General features: G+C 50.4%; 4 protein-coding genes across 10 annotated transcripts; all 4 read left to right on the forward strand.

Annotated features, from left to right (window-relative positions):
- The first annotated feature begins 2,421 nt into the window (after positions 1 to 2,421).
- Positions 2,422 to 2,664, forward strand: Smim40 (small integral membrane protein 40). Its single transcript, XM_074081700.1, has one exon. The coding sequence runs from the start codon at positions 2,422 to 2,424 to the stop codon at positions 2,662 to 2,664; it is 243 nt and encodes an 80-aa protein (XP_073937801.1).
- A 2,606-nt stretch (positions 2,665 to 5,270) lies between these two features.
- Positions 5,271 to 9,668, forward strand: Daxx (death domain associated protein). Of its 5 annotated transcripts, none has more exons than XM_020164103.2 (8): positions 5,271 to 5,402; positions 6,276 to 6,533; positions 6,682 to 7,513; positions 7,653 to 7,867; positions 8,026 to 8,239; positions 8,391 to 8,865; positions 9,019 to 9,241; positions 9,430 to 9,668. In XM_020164103.2, the coding sequence occupies exons 2-8, from the start codon at positions 6,327 to 6,329 to the stop codon at positions 9,487 to 9,489; spliced, it is 2,226 nt and encodes a 741-aa protein (XP_020019692.1). In that variant the 5' UTR covers positions 5,271 to 5,402; positions 6,276 to 6,326; the 3' UTR covers positions 9,490 to 9,668. The 5 variants fall into 5 exon arrangements, with proteins under 5 accessions (XP_020019692.1, XP_020019691.1, XP_020019693.1 ...); XM_020164102.2 differs by having other exon boundaries at positions 5,278 to 5,402; positions 6,273 to 6,533; XM_020164104.2 differs by having other exon boundaries at positions 5,278 to 5,402; positions 6,273 to 6,533; positions 6,880 to 7,513.
- Positions 9,669 to 10,275: 607 nt separating this feature from the next.
- On the forward strand, positions 10,276 to 13,599 carry Zbtb22 (zinc finger and BTB domain containing 22). Its single transcript, XM_020164156.2, has 2 exons — positions 10,276 to 10,368; positions 11,022 to 13,599. Exon 2 carries the CDS (start codon positions 11,091 to 11,093, stop codon positions 13,020 to 13,022), a length of 1,932 nt encoding a protein of 643 aa, XP_020019745.1. The 5' UTR covers positions 10,276 to 10,368; positions 11,022 to 11,090; the 3' UTR covers positions 13,023 to 13,599.
- A 138-nt stretch (positions 13,600 to 13,737) lies between these two features.
- Tapbp (TAP binding protein) lies at positions 13,738 to 22,275 on the forward strand. 3 transcript variants are annotated; one of them, XM_020164157.2, is made up of 8 exons: positions 13,738 to 13,977; positions 14,117 to 14,287; positions 14,562 to 14,822; positions 18,956 to 19,354; positions 19,630 to 19,971; positions 20,058 to 20,147; positions 20,284 to 20,321; positions 21,278 to 22,275. In XM_020164157.2, the coding sequence occupies exons 1-8, from the start codon at positions 13,941 to 13,943 to the stop codon at positions 21,287 to 21,289; spliced, it is 1,350 nt and encodes a 449-aa protein (XP_020019746.2). In that variant the 5' UTR covers positions 13,738 to 13,940; the 3' UTR covers positions 21,290 to 22,275. The 3 variants fall into 3 exon arrangements, with proteins under 3 accessions (XP_020019746.2, XP_073938549.1, XP_073938550.1); XM_074082448.1 differs by lacking the exon at positions 20,058 to 20,147 and having other exon boundaries at positions 20,190 to 20,321; XM_074082449.1 differs by lacking the exon at positions 20,058 to 20,147 and having other exon boundaries at positions 19,630 to 19,967; positions 20,190 to 20,321.
- Positions 22,276 to 22,504: the final 229 nt, after the last annotated feature.

Consider the following 22,504-nt stretch of genomic DNA (forward strand, 5'->3'; position numbering starts at 1 on the left):
AGCCAGTCTGGGCAAACAGTTCCCGAGATCCTATCTTAAAAAAAAAAACCCATCACAAAAACAGGCTGGTGGAGTGGCTCAAGGTTTAGGTCTTGAATTCAAACGCCAGTACCACAAAAAGAAAAAAAAAAGGAAAAGAAAAAGAAAAGAATTCCAGGCCAGCCTGGGTTGCATTGTAAGTTCCTGTCTTAAAAAAGAGAGGGAGAACCAATACCGAACGTTGTCTCTCTTAGCAATATGATTCAATGATACATAAATCAGTTGAAGGCCAATTAAAAGTTGTTATTCTGATAAAAGTGTATAGTTATATTTAATAATTATCTGTAACCTTTATAATATATTTATATGACTTTGATCAATTTGTAATAATAGTTCAATCCAGAAGAAAAATTTGTGGTCTTTCTTTGATGTTTAAGAGTTGCAAGAGAGCTAAGCATGCCCTCTTACCACTGAGCTACACTCCCAACCTAAATGAAAAATTTAAACACTTAGAATGTTATAGTCAAAAAAATTTTAAAGAGCTAAAAACATTTTTTAAAGAGCTAATTTTTAAATATATATTTGTCATTTGGGCATGGTGGCATGTACCTGTAATCCTAGCTACTTGGGAGGCTGAGGAAAGAGGATCTCCAGTTTAGGGACAGCCTGGGCTGCATATCAAGACCCTGTCTCAAAATAAAATGTAAAGGGCTGGGAATGTAGTTCAGTGGTAGAGCTCTTGCCTAACATACACAGGCTCTGCATTCTCTCCAAGGTACACACACACACACACACACACACACACACACACACACACACATTTGTGTAAAAGAAAAAATAAAATAAAAATTTTGTTGCAGAGAAATGCAGGTTGATTAAAACTTGCAAAATATTAAAATTAGGAGGCCTCTGGCCTCTCCATCATGAAAGCTTGTTCTATCAAAGTCAGTCCTGTGAAGTTGGGGTGCTTGCCCCCAACCTGCACTGTGTGGTCTCCAATGGACAAGGCTGACCAAATCTGTTCCAAGAGGTGAGAGATTGTTTGCACATGCTAGGCGAGTGCTCTACCATTGAGCTACATCCCTAGCCCTTTTAAAAAATAATTTTTTGTGTGTGATACTGGGATTTGAACACAGGGCTTCATGTTGGCGTTCAAATAATTGAACTCAAAATTTTAAAAAGTAAGGTTGTGGAGTGGCTCAAGTGGTAGAGTGCCTGCCTAGTGAGCATGAAGCCCTGCATTCAAATCCCAGTACTGCCAAAAAATAAAAATAAAAATTTGAGTAAGGATCTTGCTAAGTTGTTTAGGTTGCCTAGAATTCATGATCCTCCTGTCTCTGTTTCTCCAGTGCTGGGATTACAGATATGCACCACCATGCCTGGCTATCCAAGAGATTTTTGTGTTTGCTTAATTTTTGTTTTGTTAGAACTGGGGTTTGAACTCAGGGCTTTACGCTTGCAAAGCAGGTGATCCCAAAGCAGGAGCTCTACTGCCTGAGCCACACCTCCAGTCCATTTTGCTCTATTTAGAAGATGGGGTCTTGCAAATTTTTGCCCAGGCTGGCTTTCAACTACAATCCTCCTGATTTTAGCCTCCCAAGTACCTAGGATTGCTGGAGTGAGTTACGTGACCCACTGGCTCCTGGCTGTATTTGCTTTTGCTTTGTCTTGGTTTGGTTTGGTTATTTGCCTCGTATAGACCCGCAGTCCTATACAAGGGTTTTCTACAAAGCTTGATCTGGGGCCATCCCCATTCCACCCATCCTTTCTTCCAGGCTGCACCGGGGATGCAAAACCTCCCTCCTTCTTACAAATGCCCAACAATCAGTTTCTAATCACAAGCCCTCGGCCCTCGTACCAACAAATCATGGTCTTCTTTTTTTTTTTTTAAACAAATTTTCCTTGAGCTCATGCAGCACCGCGGGGCCTATCAATTAGGGAGTACGCTCCCACAGAACCGTGAAGAACAAGACGTTCCTCCTTCGCCCCAAAAGATCCGGCTGATACCACCCGCTGGGTTAGGAGAGCCCCGACCCCCCCCCCCCGCCCCCGCGTAAAACCGGAAGCCGCTTCAGATCCTTGACTGACCTGCTCACTATCTGCAGGGGCCCAACACTGTGACCCTTGAGCCTAAAAACCCAGAATGACCGGCGGCTCCAGTTTGTCACTCTGCTGGGCCTTTCGAATCCAAACTCCCACATTATACTATGGTCAAGCTGAACAGTTTAGGTATCATTTAGCGTAGGCCTTTCACCTCGCACTGGATGATTAATTGTTCCCAAGGCTCAGCAGCTCTTCTCTCTTCTCCCTAGGGGGCTGGAATTAGGGTCAGGGCAGGCAGGTGTAGGATTCAGCACAGTCACACCCCTTAATCCTGGCAATGCTGAGCCAGGCTTCCATCCCAGTCCCACTGATCCAGCAGCTGTCAGATGGTGGGTGAAGATGGCAGAGGAGGAAGGCAGTGTGGATGAGGAGGATGTGTTCCTGGCATTTGCCCAGGGTCCCTCTCCTCCTCGGGGTCCCCTGCGTCGAGCTTTGGACAAGGTCTTCCTTATCTTCCTGGTGTTCTTCCTGTCACTGCTGATGCTGGAGGCTGCTTATAAATTGCTGTGGCCGCTACCATGGGCAAAGTTTGGGGACTGGCTTTTGAGGACTCCTCAGGAGGAGGAGGAGCTGGAGTTGTGATCATCTTTTACAAACATCCTCTCTCCTTGCCACAGAGGTGAGAGGGGGAGATGGGGAAATGGACTGCCAGGGGCTGTGTAGCTTAGGTCTGCAGTCTAAAATACCTGAACCTATACTCTGGGTAGTAATTTTGAAAAAATATCTACTCCACATATTTTAAAAATGTTTAAATTGACACAAAATGTTTGTACATATTCATTGGTACAGTGTGGTATTTTGACCCATGTGCAATGACACATTAGGGCAGTTGCATATTCATCACCCTGAACATTTATCATTTCTTTGTGTTGGGAACATTCAAAGTCTTCTCTTCTAGCTTTTTTTTTGGCAGTACTGGGGTTTGAACCTATGGTCTTGCACTTGCTAGGCAAGTGCTCTACCATTTCAGCCATGCCCTCCAGCCCCCTTCTAGCTATTTTGAAGTATAAAGTAATTATTAACTGTAATCACCCTATTGTGCTATAGAACACTAGAACTTAATCTTCCTATCAAACTGTATTTTTGTAGCTTTTAACCCTTTCTCATCAGCTGGCAGTCACTATTCTACCCTCTTATGAGTTTCTTTTTCTCTCTCTCCTTCCTTCCTTCTTTCCTTCCTTCCTTCCTTTCCTCCCTCCCTCTCTCTCCCTTCCTCCCTGTTCTCTTTCCCTTTCTCCTTCCCTCCTCCCTTCCTTTCTGTGGATCAAACCCAGGGCCTAATATGCTTCTTACTGAGCTGCATTCTCAGCCTGAGATGAAGGTCAACCTTTTTTAGCTTCCACATGACTGAGAACATGTGGTATTTGTCTTTCTGCACCTGGCTTTTTTCACATAATATAATGCCCTCTAGTTTCATCCATGTTACTGCAAATGATAGGGTTTGATTCCTTTTTATGGCTGAATAATATTGTGTATACATATACCACATTTTCTTTATCTGTTCATCTATTGATGAACCCACGTTGATTCTACATCTTGGCCTATAGTCATCCCTTGTTGGATGAAAAGTTCAAAAATATTTTCTCCCATTCTGCAGAATATCTTTTCTCTCTTGCTTCCTTTGCTGTTCAGAAGTTTTTTACTTTGATAGTACATATATTTTTAAGTAGGTTTAAATTTTTTCATCATAAAAATGTTTCAAGGATGTAATTCCTGGCACACTGAAAACATTTGCATTTTAAAATAAATCGTTTTTTCGAAACTACAGGGGAATTAAAATATCATAACTTGGAACCCATCACCATTCATTTTTAAATAATAACAGCTTTCCTTTCCTCTCTTCCTCCTATCCTTTTATTGGGTGTGTGTGTTTTGGTGGAACTGGATCTTGAACTCAGGGCCTCATGCTTGCGAGGCAGGCACGCTTACCACTTGAGCCACTCTGCCAGCCCTAATCTATATTGGGTATTTTCGAGATTTGCCGGAGCTGGCTTGGAACCGCGATTCCCCTGATCCCTGCCTCCTAATACAGGCGTGAGCCACCGGCGCCCGGCAGGGTTTCTTTTTCTTTCTTTCTTTCTTTTTTTTAAGAGGGATAAAGTCTATGGGGAAGGGAAGGGAAGGGTGGGGATACCTTTACCATAGGTATTTACTCAGGAAGACCCATTTTGGGAAACTGGGATCTGGAAGTTCCATCCCTCGTATCTCTCAAGTCCCAGTAGCATCTTTGGAGTTTTCTGTCCCCAGTTAGCCGCCTCTCACGGAAGGATGCGGGAGGGGAATCTCAGCGACCCGGAGAGGGTTAACCCGCTGGCTTCCCCGTCAGCCCACCTGCAGCCCCAGCCTTGCCTTCACCAGCCCCGTTGCCCCCCTAAACCGGGGGAGACGGGCGCCACAGTCGGTTCCTCCCCCTTCGTTCTTTCCTCAGCGCTCCCAGAAGAGGGGACGACGCGGCCTCTTCGAGCCCCCCCGCCGCCGCCCGCTCCGCCCGGACCCCACGATAAAGCGCGGCTGGCTCCTCGGCTCCCACCGGCTCGCTTGGTCACTAAGTTCCTCGGTGCAGCTCGAACGGCAAAGCATCCACAGTAGCAATAATAACACATTCGTGCAGCGCGTCGTGCTCGTTTCTGTGATTTCTAAGTGCGGCGGCGTGGCCACCAGCAGTTAGAGGTAGCTGCTGGACAGCGGCGCGCCGCGCGCCGCCCTCGGAGGGAAGGCATGAAGCAGTGGGAGAAAGCAAGGCCGGAGGGCTTGTCAACAGCCCGGTAAAGGAAAGATTTTATTTCCCTCTAAAGACACTCTTGCCCTCCCTCAAAGCCCTGCACAGTCTTAGAGATCCCAATTCCTTATCCACTCTGCTCGTTTCCCCCTCCAACCTCCCCGCCTTGGAAAGGTGGCTCAGTCCTCCTCATAGGATATTTGCGGGCGGTTGGAGAGGCGGAAAGTTTCTGATTGGCCGAATCTCAGGAGCCGCGGGTGAAAAGAGCTCCGTCGTCTGTCAGCCCGAGTCCCCGTGAAGCCAGTGCCGTACGGCAAAATGGCGCACCCTAGATACTCTGGAACGCCCTGCGGGGACAAACCAGCCCGTACAGGTCAGAGAGAAGGAAGCCGCAGACTATGGGGGCGGACCCAACGCCACTTCCGGTCACAGGAGTCGATTCCGTACGATGATATGGCCGCACTTAGGCGCAAGTAGGCGGAAACTCTTTGACTTCCGGTCCGTAGTGGGGCCTGCGGTGGGAGGGGGGAAGGAAGGCGGAGGGAACCATGCGAGGTTCTGAAATCAGCGGCGAGGGTCGCCTCGAGAGACCGTTTCTGAGGTGGGGGCCGGACCGTGCGGGGAGCAAAAGTGGGGGTGGGAATATCGAGGTTGAGGTGTTCGGGAAACCTCAGCGCTGAGTCTGAGGGGCAAGCTGTGGTACCTTGCTGTCCCTGAATGGGAGTGGGGTGGCCGGGGGCTGAACTGGGGGAGGGGACTTGGCGGGAAGCTCAGGTGCCGGCCCGGCCCAGCCCGATGTTGGGACCCGAGAGGAATTAGGAGAGTCAAGCTGGGGCTCGCAGTCGAACACAAGTCGCCGAGAGAATGGGGAAAATGGGGTGGGTAAGAGGGAGGGGACTTGAGGTGAAAAATCTCCAACCTAATGTCCTGGTTTGAGGCAGCCCATCACAGGGCGAGATACGGAGAAAATTCCGGGAGGGGAAGAGGGAATGCGTTGTTGTGAGGGAACCTTTTCTCCTCAGAGCGTCTCGGAGTTGGGGTGGTGATTGGGGTGGGGTGTGGGCCTACTGTGTTTGAGGGCGAGGGGGCACACACCTGAAGTGGCACCCACAGGGGTGTGTTGTCTGTGGAAGGGCCTGTCGGAAATTTGGGACCGGAATGGGAGGTGCAGTTGGGATGGGGAGTAACAACCAACTTGGCAAATATGAGAAATAGTGGGGAAATGCAACTGAAAGACCGGAAATGGACGTGGGGGGTGGAGCAGGGGTGGGGACTTAAGGTATTGGGGAGGTTTGTTACCCCGCACTTGAAGGGGCAGAAGAGCACATAGAAGTAGGAGTTGCCGAAGCTAGGCAGTGAGGACACCGTCGGACAGAACCAGGCTGTGTGGAAACCCAAGGGAACCGGAAACTAAGCTGAAGGGATGGGGCTATGCTGGAGGGGCCTATTCTGAGGCCCCATCCCCTTCCAGCAGGAATTCTGAATTCCCCAACACTTCCTCCCTCCGGGGGCTTTGATTCCCCCCATGGCCACCGCTAACAGCATCATTGTGCTGGATGATGATGATGAAGATGAAGTACCTGCTCAGCCAGGGCCTTCCCACTCACCCCCCAGTCCGGCCCTACGCCGGGCAGAAGCCCCTGGCTCCTCTGAGCCCCATGGGCCGGGAGGAAGCAGTAGTTCTGGCGGCAAGAAATGCTACAAGTTGGAGAATGAGAAGCTGTTTGAAGAGGTGAGCTTTAGGGGAGAAGATACTTGCACCCCAGGGAGGGGGATCCTGACTGGCTCTCCTGTCCTGTCTTCCCCACTAACCCCACTTCACCTTTTTCTCTCAACCCCTTCCTTTGTCCTTTCCCCCTCCCTTCCCCTGAACCCTCCAGTTTCTTGAACTGTGTAAGGCACAGACATCGGACCACCCTGAGGTGGTCCCATTCCTCTATAACCGCCAGCAGCGGGCCCAGTCGCTATTTCTGGCCTCAGCGGAGTTCTGCAACATCCTTTCTCGGGTCCTCTCTCGGGCCCAGAGTCGGCCAGCTAAGCTCTATGTCTACATTAATGAGCTCTGTACTGTTCTCAAGGCCCACTCAGCCAAGAAGAAGCTGAACCTGGCCCCCGCTGCCATCGCTCCCAGTGAGCCCTCTGGGAATAACCCTTCCACAGACCCCTCCTTAGGCTCTATGAATGCTGAAGTCACTGCCTCTGAGGCCCCAAGGACCCGTGGTTCCCGAAGGCAGATCCAGCGCTTGGAGCAGCTGCTGGCACTCTATGTGGCAGAGATCCGACGGCTGCAAGAGAAGGAGTTGGATCTGTCAGAATTAGATGACCCAGACTCTACATATCTGCAGGAGGCCCGGTTGAAGCGGAAGCTGATCCGCCTTTTCCGGCGTCTTTGTGAGCTGAAGGACTGCTCTTCCCTAACTGGCCGTGTCATAGAGCAGCGCATCCCCTACCGGGGTACACGCTACCCAGAAGTTAACAGGCGCATTGAGCGGCTCATCAACAAGCCAGGGCCTGATACCTTTCCTGACTATGGAGATGTGCTTCGAGCTGTAGAGAAGGCAGCTGCCCGACACAGTCTTGGCCTTCCCCGACAACAGCTCCAGCTCATGGCTCAGGATGCCTTCCGGGATGTGGGTATCAGGTTACAGGAGCGACGCCACCTTGATCTCATCTACAACTTTGGCTGCCACCTCACAGATGACTATAGGCCAGGTAGGAGGTTAGTGGGCTGTCCTTCAATGACCCTGTAGGTTGAATGTGTGGTGGAGGGATCATCCCTCTAGTCCCTTTTAGGGTTTGAGCTGAGTGCTAGTACTATATCTTAGTGCTCTGACTGTATTTTCCCACATAGGCATTGACCCTGCACTATCAGATCCTGCATTGGCCCGGCGACTTCGAGAAAACCGGAGCTTGGCCATGAGTCGGCTAGATGAAGTCATCTCCAAATATGCAATGATGCAAGACAAAAGTGAGGAGGGAGAGAGACAGAAGAGAAGAGCCCGGCTCCCCCAGGGCACCTCTTCCCACTCTGCAGAACCCCCCAAAGCTTCCTTGGATTCTGGTGAGGTGTGGAAGGGATACACCCTTCAGAGAGACTTTGTCCTCCCCCTACACTGGCAACCAGGGATTTCAGGGTGGTTAATGAGGGAGGATATAGAAGGAATGTAAGAACCAAATCCTCTGGGGCAAGAGATTCCTTACAGAAACTCCTTTGTGTCCCCCAGGGCCCTAGTGGAATGGCATCCCAGGAGTGCCCTCCTACCTCCAAGGCTGAGACTGATGATGAAGATGATGAGGAAAGTGATGATGATGAGGACGAGGAGGAAGAGGAGGACGAGGAGGAAGAGGATGAGGCCACAGATTCTGAGGAGGAGGAGGATCTAGAACAAATACAGGAAGGTCAGGGGGACGATGAAGAAGAGGAGGAGGAGAGAGGAGGTATGTAAGAGGAACATTCTCCTTGTGTCAGTTCTGTTGAGCATGAGCCACCTGTTGAGAATCTTTCCTTCCTCCTCTTACTCCTCGTTTCTTTGCAGCAATATCCACCATCCCAGTCCTCATGCCATCCCTCTCTTTTCTTCTTTCCCAGGCGACAGTGGAGACAATAGCCCTATGTCCACACCACAGATCTCCACTGAAAAGAACCTGGAACCTGACAAACGAATCAGCAGGTCTTCAGGGGAACATCAAAACAAAGGACTCACGGTGTCTCCAGCTTCACTGTTGGAAGAACCCCGGGACCCCTCCAGCACAGATGCTGAAAGCACTGGAGAACAGTTTGAAGAGTTGCCCCTAGAGGAAGAGAGTCCTGAGTCTCAGCTCTTTGAGCTAGAGATTGAAGCTTTGCCCGTGGATACTACCCCTTCCCCTGAGGAGAGGGACATTTCCTCTTCCAGGAAGCAGTCAGAAGATCCCCTCACCACTGTTTTGGAGAATGGAGCATCCATGGTCACCTCCACATCCTTCAATGGAGGTGTCTCTCCTCACACTTGGAGAGATTCCAGTCCCCCCTGCAAGAAACCTCGGAAGGAGAAGCAAACAGGATCAGGACCATTAGGAAATGGGTAACAATAAGAGGAGGCAGAGGGAAGCCAAGAAGGGATTTCAGGGGGCTTTCTGAAGGAGCCTTGAGGGACTGAGTCTGCTGGGAGGGACTGGATTCTCTCTCCAGCCTCAGGCTCCTCATACCCCTCCTTGCATTTATGTTTTGTTCTCAGCTATGTGGAAAGGCAAAGGGCAGTGCATGAGAAGAATGGGGAGAAGATATGTACTCTACCCAGTCCACATTCCCCCTTGGCTTCCATGGCCCCAGTTGCTGATTCCTCCACAAGGGTGGACTCTCCCAGTCATGGTCTGGTGACCAGCTCCCTTTGCAGCCCTTCTCCAGCTCGGTTGTCCCAAATCCCCCAGTTTCAACCTCCCCGGCCCAGTGCTTACAAGGTAAGGAGGAGAAGGGGCAGGCAGTTGTTTTTCATTCTCTTGTTTTAGACTCTGTCTCAATATTGCATCCATCACATCTTCCCTCTTGCTTTTTTCCCACCCTAAATTTATGGTCTTTTTAAACTCTTTCCTCTTTTCCTTCACCTGTACTCTAGACTTCTGACTCTTTTTCTCTCACTTCCCTGCAGATGAGTGTGGCCACACAGTGTGATCCAGAGGAGATCATCGTGCTCTCAGACTCTGATTAGCTGCCTCCTGCTCTCCCTGCCTCCAAAATGTTTTGGGGTACCATTTGGAGGATGGTGGGAAGCCATCCCACTGAGAAGGGATGGACTGTGCTAATCCCTTTTTGGTGGTCTTTCTTTTAAAAAACCAGAAGCTTAAGTTTTACACAAAAACGTTAATAAACAATAAAAGTCTTTTCTTATTGTTTTCCTGTCTTTTCCTTTTGCTGTCCTTTGTGTCAGCTGTTCCCTGGATCAGGATTGACCAAGATTCTGGGGTAAAACGATCTGACCTTTCTAGCCTGGACACCTCTCTTGAGGTTTCCTTGAATCCTCCACCAGGCACCTAAGAGCTTCAGCTCTCTTAACGCGCCTTACTTTCTCACTTCAAGCGGTAGGAGTTAAAAGGCCAATCAGGGGCTGACTCAAGGTTATTTGGCCAATCCAGGCCCGGAGGAACAGGGCGGGGCTTCAGGAGGATCGTCAGAAGCTGGGACAGGAGCTATTAAGATCCCACGAGCTAGCTAATGGCCACAACTCAGGACGGAGTGTGAGGAGCTAAGGCCAGGACCCGTCGCCAGTGGGAAAAGGCAGGCTTACAGAATTAAAGGGGAAAGAAGGTTTCGGCCAAATCAAGACCTAACTAGTCAGTGAAGGAGGGGACCTGGTACCTTTAAGATGGAATGATGCTACGGTTTTTTAAAGGAGAAGTGATTATGTCGGCCGAATATTACCCAAGGGCACGGGCGGGGTGTCCTCCTGTGCCTTTAAAGTCGGAGGTTCAGGAGGCGGAGCGAGTGCGGAGGGCGGAGGGAGTCGGCGCAAGATGGCGGCGGGAGGGGCCCAGGCTGCAGCTCTGGCCGCCGAGTGAGGGGCGGGGGGGGCCCCGGGGCGCGCGGCCCGGTAAGCGGGGACGCGCAGGGTTGGGGGGCGCCTTCCGGGTGGGAGAAGAGGCTGAGGTAGTGCTTGGGGTGGAGCGGGGGGGCGGGGTCCGGTGAGGGCGGGGGTAGACAAGGGGCGGGGTCGAAAGGACCTGGAGGGCGGAGCACAAGGAGGGTCTTGGTGGGGGCGGGGCTTGGTGTGCTGGGGGCAAAGGAGGCGTGGTCTGTGAGACAGCTTGGGGGCATAGCCGAAGAGGAGATGGAGCCAGGGCTGGTTTTCAGTAGCCGAGCAGATTAGTCCCCCTCCCAAGAAAAGGGTGCAAAACTCCAAAAAGATAAATTTTGGAAAGCCAGGCTCTCAGGCAAATGGTAAATAGGGTGTGGCTCCAAGGGGAGACACCTACTCCCTAAGAACGCCTTATTTCTAACATCCAAGAACACTAAACTTGGAGTCAGAACACCTGTTTGCCGACGCTGTCCTTTAATAGCTGTATGACCTTGAATGATTCAGTTTTTCTCAGCCTCAGTTTCCTCATCTGTCAAATGGTGCCGAGAAGCATACTTATCCTGTTGTGGGGAGTTACTTAGAAGACTGGCGTGAATACGCTTTTTAAACTGTAATGGGATGTGTTTTTACAAAATGTTACCATTTCTTCTCTTTTTTTTTTTTCCCAGAGACCCCCCCGGCCGCCCTCCTCCTTCCTTTGTTCCTGTGGCTGGGGGGGTATCCCCTCTCTCCACAACATGGAGCCATCTCCTATGTCGCCCAGTGGGGCGGCACTCCCCCTGCCTCTGTCGCTGGCCCCACCCCCACTGCCCCTGCCAGCAGCTGCGGTGGTACACGTGTCCTTCCCTGAGGTGACCAGTGCCCTCCTGGAGTCCCTTAATCAACAGCGGTTGCAGGGTCAGCTCTGTGATGTGTCCATCCGAGTGCAGGGACGGGAGTTTCGGGCTCATCGGGCTGTCCTGGCTGCTTCTTCTCCTTACTTCCATGACCAGGTCCTACTCAAGGGCATGACCTCCATCTCACTGCCCAGTGTCATGGACCCAGGTGCCTTTGAGACTGTCCTGGCATCTGCTTACACTGGCCGCCTCAGCATGGCTGCTGCTGACATTGTCAACTTCCTCACAGTGGGGTCTGTGCTCCAAATGTGGCACATTGTGGACAAGTGCACTGAACTCCTCCGAGAGGGCCGAGCCTCAGCCGCTACCACCATCACTACTGCTGCAGCCACCTCTGTTACTGTCCCTGGTACCAGCGTCCCATCAGGGAGTGGGGGCACTGTGGCCCCTGCCATGGGTTCAGTGCGTTCCCATACCTCCAGCCGGGCCAGTGAGAATCAGTCTCCCAGCAGCAGCAACTACTTCAGCCCGAGGGAGTCCACTGATTTTTCATCTTCTTCCCAAGAGACATTCGTAGCTTCTGCAGTGGGCAGTGGGGAGCGGAGAGGAGGTGGCCCTGTATTCACAGCCCCAGTGGTCGGTAGTGGGGGTGCCACTTCTGGGAAACTACTTCTGGAGGCAGATGAACTGTGTGATGATGGTGGGGATGAGAGGGGGGCAGTCGTTCCTGGGGCTGGGCTCCGGCGGCCTACTTACACACCTGCCAGCATCATGCCACAGAAACACTGGGTATATGTTAAGCGGGGTGGAAATTGCCCCACACCAGCATCTCTGGTTCCCCAAGACCCAGATCTAGAGGAGGAAGAAGAGGAGGAAGATCTGGTGTTAACCTGTGAGGATGATGAGGATGAGGAGCTGGGGGGTGGCTCTGGGGTTCGAGTAGGGGGAGGACCTGAGGCTACTCTCAGTATCAGTGATGTTCGGACACTGACTGAACCTCCAGACAAGGGGGAGGAGCAGGTCAACTTCTGTGAGTCTTCCAATGACTTTGGCCACTATGAAGGTGGAGGTCCTGGGGGAGGGCTTGATGAATCAGGGGGGCCCACCCCTTCCTCCTATGCCCCCACTCATCCTCCACGTCCCCTTCTGCCCTTGGACATGCAGGGCAACCAAATCCTGGTCTTCCCATCGTCTTCATCTTCCTCCTCCTCTTCCTCCTCCCAGGCTCCAGGCCCGCCACCAGGGAACCAAGCAGAACATGGGGCGGTGACCCTGGGAGGCACATCAGCGGGGGGCCTGGGCGTACCCAGTAGCGTTGGTGTTGCTGGCGGGGCCCCTGGAGGGACCGGAAGTGGGGAAGGGAATAAGATTTTTTTGTGCCACTGTGGGAAGGCCTTCTCCCACAAGAGCATGCGGGACCGGCACGTGAACATGCATCTCAATTTGCGACCCTTCGACTGCCCCGTATGCAACAAGAAGTTCAAGATGAAACACCATCTGACCGAGCACATGAAGACGCACACAGGTCTCAAGCCCTACGAGTGCAGCGTCTGCGCCAAGAAGTTCATGTGGCGAGACAGCTTCATGCGTCACCGGGGACACTGTGAGCGCCGGCACCGAATGGGCGGGGGCGGGGCTGGACCCGGAACCGGACCCGGACCCGGGGCGCCCGCTGGGCCAGCCTTGCAGCCCAAAAGAGAGTCCTCCGGAGCAGGCGGGGGCAGTGGCGATGAGGCGAATGGGGCTACGCCCCCGTCCAGCAGACGCGTCTGGTCCCCACCCAGTGTCCACAAGGTGGAGATGGGTTTCAATGGGGGTGGAGGAACAAACTGAAGAGTTAGGCAGTTGAGGTAGCTTTTGGAGAACAGGGAATAGGAAGCACTTTCTAGGGGTGCTGTGGTCCCTGGGTTTTCTCTCATCACACCTAGCTGTCTTCCTTTATCTTTATGGACTTGTACATACTCTGGAGACGGGCCAGTGAGAATCAGTCTCCCAGCAGCAGCATCACCAGCCCCTTCCATTCCTCGGCCCCTTCCTTCCTCTTAAAGTATCTTTCCAACTAAGTAAGACTTTCCCCTCTGATGGGTACACCAAAGCCCTGGCTCCACAGAGTAGGGTGAACATGGTGGTGGGGGGAGGAGGGAATGTTTTGAGTATCCTGGAATCAGGTTGTTGTAGTCTGTGTCTGAAGTCTGTGTTCGTGTTGTGGGGATGAGGCCTTAGAGTCTCACTATTGTCCTAGAACCTATCCCCTTTTGCAGGATGTGCACCTGTTTCTATACTATCTCACATGCCTCCCATGGGGATCCCCAATTCGATTTTCAGGAGGGAGTGGGTGGAGACAAGGGACTAAATCGTAGTACAGGTTTTAATATTTTAACAGTGATTAAAATATTTATTGGTTACTTCACTTGGCTTCTTGACAACCCCTCTGTGTTTGCTGGGGACCTGGCACAGGTTGGGGAAATTGGGAGTAAGGTTCTAGGCTGCGGGAAGGAAACCGGAAGCGAAGCCTAGGTATGGGAAGGGCATTGGTGCTGCCGGGTGGTCCAGGGGGGCGTGGCAGGTGCCAAAGAGAGCTGGAAAGGATGTTCGGGATCCCTGCACGGCTCTTGGGCAACGCGCACGCCTCCCACGTCCCCTCACCTATCCAGAGCAGGGGATTTCCTGTGCCCCTCCTGCTGGCCTTTGAAAGAAAGTGAAAGTGAAAGGGGGAAGAGGAGGCTTCAGGGTAGAGAAGATCTCAGCGCCATGAAGTCCCTGTCCCTGCTCCTCTCTGTGGCTTTGGGTGAGCTAACCCTGGGACTTCTCACTCAGGATCCGGGTGGAGGAAAAACGGAGAGACGTGGTCCCAGCCGGCGTCTGACGCCGTGGGGAGGGTAACTCCACATCTTGGCCTCCCAGTCACTGGCGCCCCTTTCCCCCAGGCCTAGTGAACGTCGTCTCGGCAGGACCCGCAGCCATTGAGTGCTGGTTCGTGGAGGATGCAGGCAGGGGTAGTCTGGCCATGAAACCCGCCGCACTGCTTCTGCGCCCGGGACCGGGGGGACCGCCGCCCCGACCGGACCTTGACCCTAAGCTCTACCTCAGCGTGGACGGTGAGTCTTCTGGGACTCATCCCTCTCCCCAACTCCCTCCATGGAAAACCCCGCTTTACAAACTTTTTATTTTTCCGGAGAGAAGGAGCAGCCCCTTCTCTTTCAATCTCACACTGAGTGACCATAGGCCTCAGTTTCCCACTCTGAAAATGAGTCAGAATTACCGCTAAGCTCAGTACGGGGTGGTCTTGCAATTGAAGTTCCCCAAACGCTCCCTTCCAGCCCCTTTCCCGGCGGTCATTCTACAGCTGTACTCCCTTCTCCGCTCCCACAGACCCCGCGGGCACCCTGCGGTCTGCCTTCAGGCGATACCCCCGGGACGCCGCCGCACCACACTGCGAGTTGAGCAGCTTCATTCCGCTTCCCGCCTCTGCGAATTGGGCCAGAAGCCTGACACCGGAGCAGAGGTGTCCGCGAGCCCTGGACGGGGCTTGGCTCATGGTCAGCATATCTAGCTCGGTCTTCAGCCTCTCCAGCCTCTTACGACAACAGCCGGAGCCTCAGCAGGAGCCTGTTCTCATCACCATGGCAACAGGTACTGGGGAAGGGAGATAGAGATGGATGGGTCCAGATCAGCCAGCGACTCCCTGTATGGACTTGAGCAAGTCATTTCTCCAATCGGGTTCAGTTTCCTTTTTGTTAAGCGTGGCACTCGGCTAGAATTAATGTGTCTCTACCTCTTCTTGTAGCCTGAACTGTAAAACAGTGGTTTGGGGGCGGGGCTTCCTGGTCCTCCGAAGGGCGGGGCTTTGCTGAGACTGGACCTTGAGAAACGTTTAAGGTGATGGGGTAGGGAGTGGTTCAGAAGCTGGAATTCTGGAATTTTTTTTCCTCTACTTCTTCTAGCTCTGTATCTTGTATCTCTCACCTTTGCAGTTCACCCTGTTTCAAAAACCAGACTTCGAACCTCACCCAAACCCACACTGGCGCTGTGGCTATAAGCAAAGCAACAGATCTTACACTAAAGCACATTTATTACCTTCCCTTACAGCTGCTTTCCTAAGATGCGCGGGCATGAGCTCACTCTTTATGGTTTGAAAACAGTGGGCTCTAGATGGCGGAAGGGACCTGGTGGGAGACTGGATGTTTCCTTCTGCAAAGTTTGAGTGTCCATTTTGCTGGGCACAGGGAGGAAATGGGTGAATAATGCTGAAATGGGGTTGATCCAACCTGGATATCTAGAGGCTCTCACTTCTTGTTGTGGAGGCCAGATATAGGCAGAGAGAATCCTTGACTTCTGTCAGTCTCCCTCAATTTTATATAAACACAGTCTGGTAGATAGCAGGAGCCCAAACCGTGTCCCTGCACCCTTTTGTCCCCTGTACCCTTTTCCTTCATCTTTCAGAATCACCCACAGGACCAGGAGAATGGACTCTGAAACTCTCTGTGCTTAACACACTTCCATTCTTAGTTCCCTGGTCAGGATCAGGGCCCGGGCAAAGGAACACTGCTTGTTGTGGGGACAGCAGCTCTCACCAGAGGAATATTTCCTCGAGCTGGCTTCACTGTGAGGTGGTGGTCAGAATGTCCTTCTCTCTTTGAGTCTGTTTTTGCAACTATAAAGTAGATATTATTTCCCAGCTGCCTCTCCATTGTTGTGACTATCTCAGGAGCTACTGTATTAATTTACCCAGATTCAATAAATATTTACTAGCATTAAGAACAAGTTAGGGCCCAGTAGTTCTTAGACCGGGCTGCAACTAAGAATCTTGTTTAGAAGCTTCTAAAATATACCAAAGCCTGAGCCAGGCATGATAGCACATTTCTGTAATCTCGGCACTCAGGATATTGAGAAAGGAGGATCAAAAGTTTAAACCCAGTTTACTGGGTTACACAGTAAGACTCTGTCTATAAATAAACAAACAAACTGGTGCCTATGGAGGAAATACAGATAGGGGGCCCAGGGGTTGCCCAGGTGGGAAGATTGCATCTCACAGACCACTGGGGTAAAAGCAAGTTACTATGTTCTATCTTCCTTGTCAAACATTTCTCCTTAATTAGGGACTTAATGAAAGCTGTTGCTTTGATGTAAAACTATAAATGAAAAAAGTGAGATCATTGATAATTTTGCTAATATACACTTATATAAAGTAACTCTTACAGATATGCTTTTTTTTTTCCAATGCTGGGAAATCCAACCCAGGGCATCCAATGCTAGGCAAGTGCTCCACCACTGAGCTACATAGCCTGAAATATAATTTCTTAATGTGTAATGTTTAATTCTCACCATTCTTTTACAATATTGTTATGAAAAATGTTAAAGATACACAAAAGAGCTGGGAATGTATCGAAGTAGAGTGCTTACTTAGCCAGCCCCAAGACAAGTAAGTGAATATGACAAGAAAAAAAAAGATCACTCAGACATTTCTGAAATGAAGTAGCAATGGAACTGACCTTGGAGGACGTGGAACATTTAGATGAGGAAGAAAATGAGAAGGACACTGTAAACTGAAGGAACCACATGACTAAAGCAAAGAGATGCCTGATGATTAGTGCTTCTATTAGGCACAAGAAAAGGATTGTATGTAACTTTTTTAGGGTACAAGAACTCTAGTAAAGTGGTTTGGTGGCATGGTTATCTTGAAGACTGGGCTGTATTCTACAGATGATAATGAAGTCTGAGAAGTTTTTTTTTTTTTTTAAGAGGGAGCCATTTTTCCAAAAAGCCTCTTATTTACCAAGAATTGGTAATGGAAGGGGTGGGGGTGGGAGTGCAGTGGTGGTTCACACCTGCAATCCTAGCTACTCAGGAGGTATGGATCAGAAGGATCACAGTTCAAAGCCAGTAAATAGTTCTCCAAACCCTATCTTGAAAAACTCATCACAAAAAAGGGCTGGTGGAGTGGCTCAAGCAGTAAGAGTGCCTGCCTAGCAAGTGTCAGGTCCTGAGTTCAAACCCCAGTGTGGCAAAAAAAAAAAAAAAAAAAAATTGGTAATGGGACTAAGTGAGGAAAATACAGACTAAAAGTGATTTTTCCCAAGATACCCAGCAAGTCCATGACAATGATGAAGATAATGAAAATAGTAACTAACATTTATCAAGCATCTTCTGTATATGCATAATCTTATTTATTCAATTGTCATGTTGCAAATGAAGAAATCTGAGACACAGAGCAATTAAGTTATCTACCCAAGAACATACAGTTTATAAAAAGTAGGACTTAAAATTGAACTTAGGTTGGAGGCTGCAGGTGTGGCTCAAGTGGTAGAGCACCTCTGCCTAGCATGAGGCCTTGAGTTCAAACCCCAGTACTTGTCTAAAATAAAAATTGAACCTACACTATCTAGCTCCAGCCTGTGTGCTGTGTGCCTTTAGCTGTTGTCTTCTTTGGTAGCTGCTGTTGCTGCCTTTTCTTCATCTTCTCCTTCATCTTTTTTTGTCTTTTGAGACAGGATTTCATTGTGTTGTCCAGGCTAGTCCCAAACTTGAAATCCTAAGCAGAAATGATCCTCTTACTTCAGACTCCCGAGTAGCCAGGCCTACAGGCATGTGCTACCATGCCCAGGTGGCAGTTAGGATTTTAATTAGGCAAGTGACCTGATCAGATTTGTAGCCAGCCACACTGCCTATAGTGTGAAGGAAGAATTGAAGGAGAGACTCATGGCAAGGAGACCAGTGAGAAGGCTGTTTTAATTGTCCAAATGTAGGTTGAGGTCAACCTGAGTTGGAAATAGATGTTATGTTTTAGGGCTTGGTGGGGATAGTACATAGCATGTTATTTTTGTTAATTTACTTGTTCTTCATTAGATTATAAGCAATTTGATAAGCATAGACTGCCTATCTGATTAATCACTGTGTCCTATCAATATGCATTGAACAGCCTAGATGTTCAATAAATATGTGTTGAATTAATAACAGGAAGGAGTTTGAATGACTCCAGGTGTTTGCCTTAGTGTCTGGGGAAGGGGAGGGGAGGCTGATGATGACCATTCATCAAATACAGAGGTGGGCATTGGAGTTGAGTTCGGGAATGTTGGCAGGGATGCTGTTGAGTTGGTTGGGACATAAGTCAGTCTGACGCACTGTTAGGTGCAATCACAGCAAACACTTTTTGTAGAATTCCCATGTTCTAAGTACCTTTCAGATATAGATGTCTTGTTATCTAAAATCAGGAACTGAACAGATTTGTGTAGCAACAGGTATTAAATAATTTAACCTGAACAAAACTCTGGTAGTTAGGTATGCTTATTATCATCCCTATTTTAGAGATTAGGAGGGGCTGGGGATGTAGGTCAGTGATAGAAAGCTTGCCTACCATGTTTGAGGCCCTGGGTTTGATCCCCAGCATTAAAAGTCGAGTGGTGGTGGTGGAGGGGGTGAGTTCAAGTATGATATATTTGATATATTGTTAAGAACTTTTATATATGCCACAATGTACAACCACCCAGCACACACCACACACACATGGGCAGCATCATCAGAGCAGACTTCAAAGATTGCAGCCCTCACTGCCCTTTCCACTCCTACACCTTTCTGCTCACTCAGACACACTGGCTCTCAGTGCAAAGGGATGTACAAATAGGACTCAGAGATGGTGTAACAGTAATGAGGTGTCTTCTGAAGGGTGAGTAAATTGGAGTTTGGTCCACCCTTTAACTTCATTTCTCTCCATTTTTTCTCCTTTTTCTCTCCCATGTCTGTCTTCCTCCCATTCCACTCTTTCCCAGTGGTACTGACTGTCCTTACTCACACACCTGGCCCTCGAATCCAAATGGGACAAGATGCAGTGCTGGACTTGAGCTTCTCCTACATGCCCCCCACCCCTGAGGCTGCTTCATCTCTGGCCCCAGGTCCCCCTCCCTTTGGGCTGGAGTGGCGACGCCAGCACCTGGGTAAGGGGCACCTTCTCCTGGCTGCAACTCCTGGTCTAGGTGGGAAGATACCAGCGACCCAAGAGGGGGCAGTGGCTTTTGCAGCTTGGGATGATGATGAGCCATGGGGCCCATGGACTGGGAATGGGACCATCTGGCTGCCTGCAGTGCAACCTTTTCAGGAGGGCACGTATCTGGCCATTGTACACCTACCATACCTGCAAGGACAAGTCGATCTGGAGCTCTCTGTGTACAGTAAGTGGGGGACAGAAGTTTCTAGGGGTAGAAGAATACCATGATACAGTGAAGATGATGAAGAGGGTGCCTGAGTGAGGGGTAATGTGAGAGGTGGAGAGGCCCTGGGAATCTGAGGGACTTTGGCATGGGGATTTCTGTGAAGCACCAATGGGGAGACAATGAGTTCTCCATCCTTGGAACTCCACCCACATGCTGTGAGAAAGCCAGAGGGCAAACTGAGGGCAGATGCTGTGAATTGAGTCATTCAAACTTCTTTCCTATTCTTTCCCCAGAGTCCCCTAAAGTGTCCCTAACGCCAGCACCCCTTGTATGGGCTGCCCCAGGGAAGACACCCCCAGAGTTGCTCTGCCATGTGAACCACTTCTACCCTTCTGAGGGTCTAGAGGTGGAGTGGGAGCTCCGAGGTGGCCCAGAGGGCGGCTCTCGGAAGGCTGAGGGGCAAAAGTGGCTCTCATCCCTCCGCCACCACTCTGATGGCTCTGTCAGCCTCTTGGGGTACCTGCAGCCACCTCCGGTCACCACCGAGCAGCATGGGGCACGCTATGCCTGTCGAGTTTACCACTCCAGCCTGCCTGCCTCAGGGCGCAGTGTGGAGGTCACCCTGGAGGTGGTAGGTAAGAACCAGAAGTGCCATGGAGCTGGGGGTGGGGGGGGCACTTTGGGAAACACTTCACGCACTCTCACTCCTTCTACCTTCTAGGTTTCTCTGGGCCCTCACTAGAGGATGGCATAGGCCTCTTCCTGTCTGCCTTTCTCTTCCTCGGACTAGTCAAGGTGCTGGGCTGGGTTGGTGAGTGTGAACCCTACTCTTGACCATGACTCTCAATTCCAGGAGACAGTCCCCACCTACTCCCAGATGCCGACTCTCATCCCTCTGCCTTCTCTAGATCACCCCCACATCCCATTCTCTCTCCATCTTTCCACAGTTGCCTACCTGACCACTTGCAAGGATTTGAAAGAGAAGGTAACAATGCTCCACTTCTCCTTATCTTTCCCTTCTCAACCCTTCCCCAACTCATCAGTCATGGAGGGAGAGGCTGCTGGTGTGGAGGGCAGATCAACTTAGAATTCACACAGACCTAGATTAAATCCTGCCCTACATCCTAACTGTAATGTCCCTTGAACGTGCTACTGATCTTCATTTCAGTTTCTTTGGGTATGGGGACTTTAAAAAGTCAGCCATGGTGTCACATGCTTATAATCCCAACATTTGAGAGGCTGAGGCAGAAGAATCCTGAGTTCAACCTGGGCTGTAGCGATCCTGTCTCAAAAAAAAGTAAACAGGCAAATTAGTTTAATAATATATTTAATCTTATATATTCAAATATTGTCATTTTAACATATAAACAATGTAAGACACTATAAAGTTGGGATAAAGTGATAGGGTGCTTGCCTAGCATGCTTGCAGGCATGAGGCACTTGGGTTGATCCCATAGTCTTTTTTTCCTAAATCTTCACAAGCAAGTGTTTATTGTCATCACAACTCCTTCCTCCCTTTCTTTCTTCTCCTCCCTCCTTCCCTTCTTCCCTCCCTCCAGGAGATTAAACCCAAGGACTTGAACATACTAGGCAAGTCCTACTCTAACACTGAGCTATATCCCTAGCTTCTGTCAGCACATCTAAATTCAGACTAGCCACATTTCAAATGCTCAGCAGCCACATATGCTCACATATGCTCAGCAGCCACCAATACGGTGGCTATCACGTTGGACTGCTAGGAGGCTTAAAGGAAATAGCATATTCTCTTTTAGAAGATGCAAGAGATAAAATACTCAGCACAGCATCTGGCAGGTAGAAAACGTTAGCCCCATCCTTCTCCCACTCTCTGTGCTCACAGTGTTGTTTCTGGATTGACCACGCCCACCTCACCCTAACTCCTAAAGCCCCTAATCCCTCACTTCCTTCTTACTTCTCTTCCAGAAAACACAGTGAAGGCACTCACACCATCCTGTGGACACCATCATCATCTTTGGCCCAAGCTACTGTAGTAGCTCCCTGAAACAGTACTCATTATCTGCTCCTACTGCCTTGAAACTTCCTCCACTCAGTGGCTGAAATTTTATTTTCTTAAAAAAAAACATCTTATGGCTCTACGGCAGTGGTTCTCAAAATTTCCGGTCAGGACTTCTTAAAAATTATCAGACAGCCTAAAAAGCTTTGTTATGTGGGTTATACTAACTACTGATATTTATTTACCAAAACTTGAGACACCAGAACACACAAGCACACATTCTCTTCATTGAGAGTCATGGTGTCAATACACATCATATAGCTTCTGGGAAACTCCACTTGTACACTCTTCATAGAATTATAACGAAAAAGGCAAGTAATATCTTAACATTGTTAGGGAAAAGTCCTGGAGACCTCTAAGAGAACAGTCGTGGAGAACCGCTGTTCTAGGGCCAAATTCATTCTCCTGGCCCGACCTGTGTGTCCCTCGCACCCGACCACTGCCTACCTATTTAGCCCTGGGATGCTCCCCTGTCCTCCTCTCAGACGACAACTAGGCCTTTCCTCCAAGGAACCAAACGCCTGGCCTGCCTCCGGGATCCCGACGCTCTGTCCCCCTACCTGCTCCACCCTCCCCCTCCCGGGTCGGCCTCGTAACTTCCCTGGGCCTGCTACGTGTCACTCTCATGCGGGTCACCAAAGCTGTAATTACGTGATTGTGTGAATCGTTAAATGCCTGTCTCCCTCCCCGACTCGAGGGCTGGGACAAGCCGCCTGTCCTCCGCTGGACGCCACGCGCCAGCACAGGGCCTGGCGCCCACTGGAGGGCGCTCAGCAAACAGCTGCTGGACACGACCAAGGAAGCGGCGGCGCGGCTTAAGGACCTTTGAGGGGCAGGACGGTCGTCCGCCCGGCGATCGGGAGAACAGGTCTAGTGGTGTCGGAATAAAGTGTTCCAGTGCTTCCAACCGGTCTCTCATTCTATCCCCTTTCCAAACACAATGAATCTTCCCCTCCCCTCTACCCTTCCAATCACCCGGCCTCCCAAACGCCTCGGAGGGAGACCTGTCCCGTTGGGAATCAGTGCAGACGCCAGAGCTTGGAGACGCCCAAGTAGATGGTTCTCCAGAACCCAGCGAGCTCAGAGCCCAGCCGCGAGCGCCGGAAACCCCAAGCGCCTAGCCTGAGCCGGAAGCG

The sequence above is a fragment of the Castor canadensis genome, chromosome 8 (assembly GCF_047511655.1).
Source record: "Castor canadensis chromosome 8, mCasCan1.hap1v2, whole genome shotgun sequence".
Classification (NCBI taxonomy): Eukaryota; Metazoa; Chordata; class Mammalia; order Rodentia; family Castoridae; genus Castor; species Castor canadensis.

Coding starts and splice junctions, on each gene's coding strand:
- Smim40 (XM_074081700.1), top strand. CDS start 2,422: ATGGCAGAGGAGGAAGGCAGTGTGGATGAGGAGGATGTGTTCCTGGCA.
- Daxx (XM_020164105.2), top strand. CDS start 5,350: ATGCGAGGTTCTGAAATCAGCGGCGAGGGTCGCCTCGAGAGACCGTTT. Junction 6,534..6,681: donor ATGAGAAGCTGTTTGAAGAG/GTGAGCTTTAGG, acceptor TGAACCCTCCAG/TTTCTTGAACTGTGTAAGGC. Junction 7,868..8,025: donor CTTCCTTGGATTCTGGTGAG/GTGTGGAAGGGA, acceptor TGTGTCCCCCAG/GGCCCTAGTGGAATGGCATC.
- Zbtb22 (XM_020164156.2), top strand. CDS start 11,091: ATGGAGCCATCTCCTATGTCGCCCAGTGGGGCGGCACTCCCCCTGCCT.
- Tapbp (XM_074082448.1), top strand. CDS start 13,941: ATGAAGTCCCTGTCCCTGCTCCTCTCTGTGGCTTTGG. Junction 13,978..14,116: donor GCTCCTCTCTGTGGCTTTGG/GTGAGCTAACCC, acceptor CCTTTCCCCCAG/GCCTAGTGAACGTCGTCTCG. Junction 14,823..18,955: donor TCTCATCACCATGGCAACAG/GTACTGGGGAAG, acceptor ACTCTTTCCCAG/TGGTACTGACTGTCCTTACT.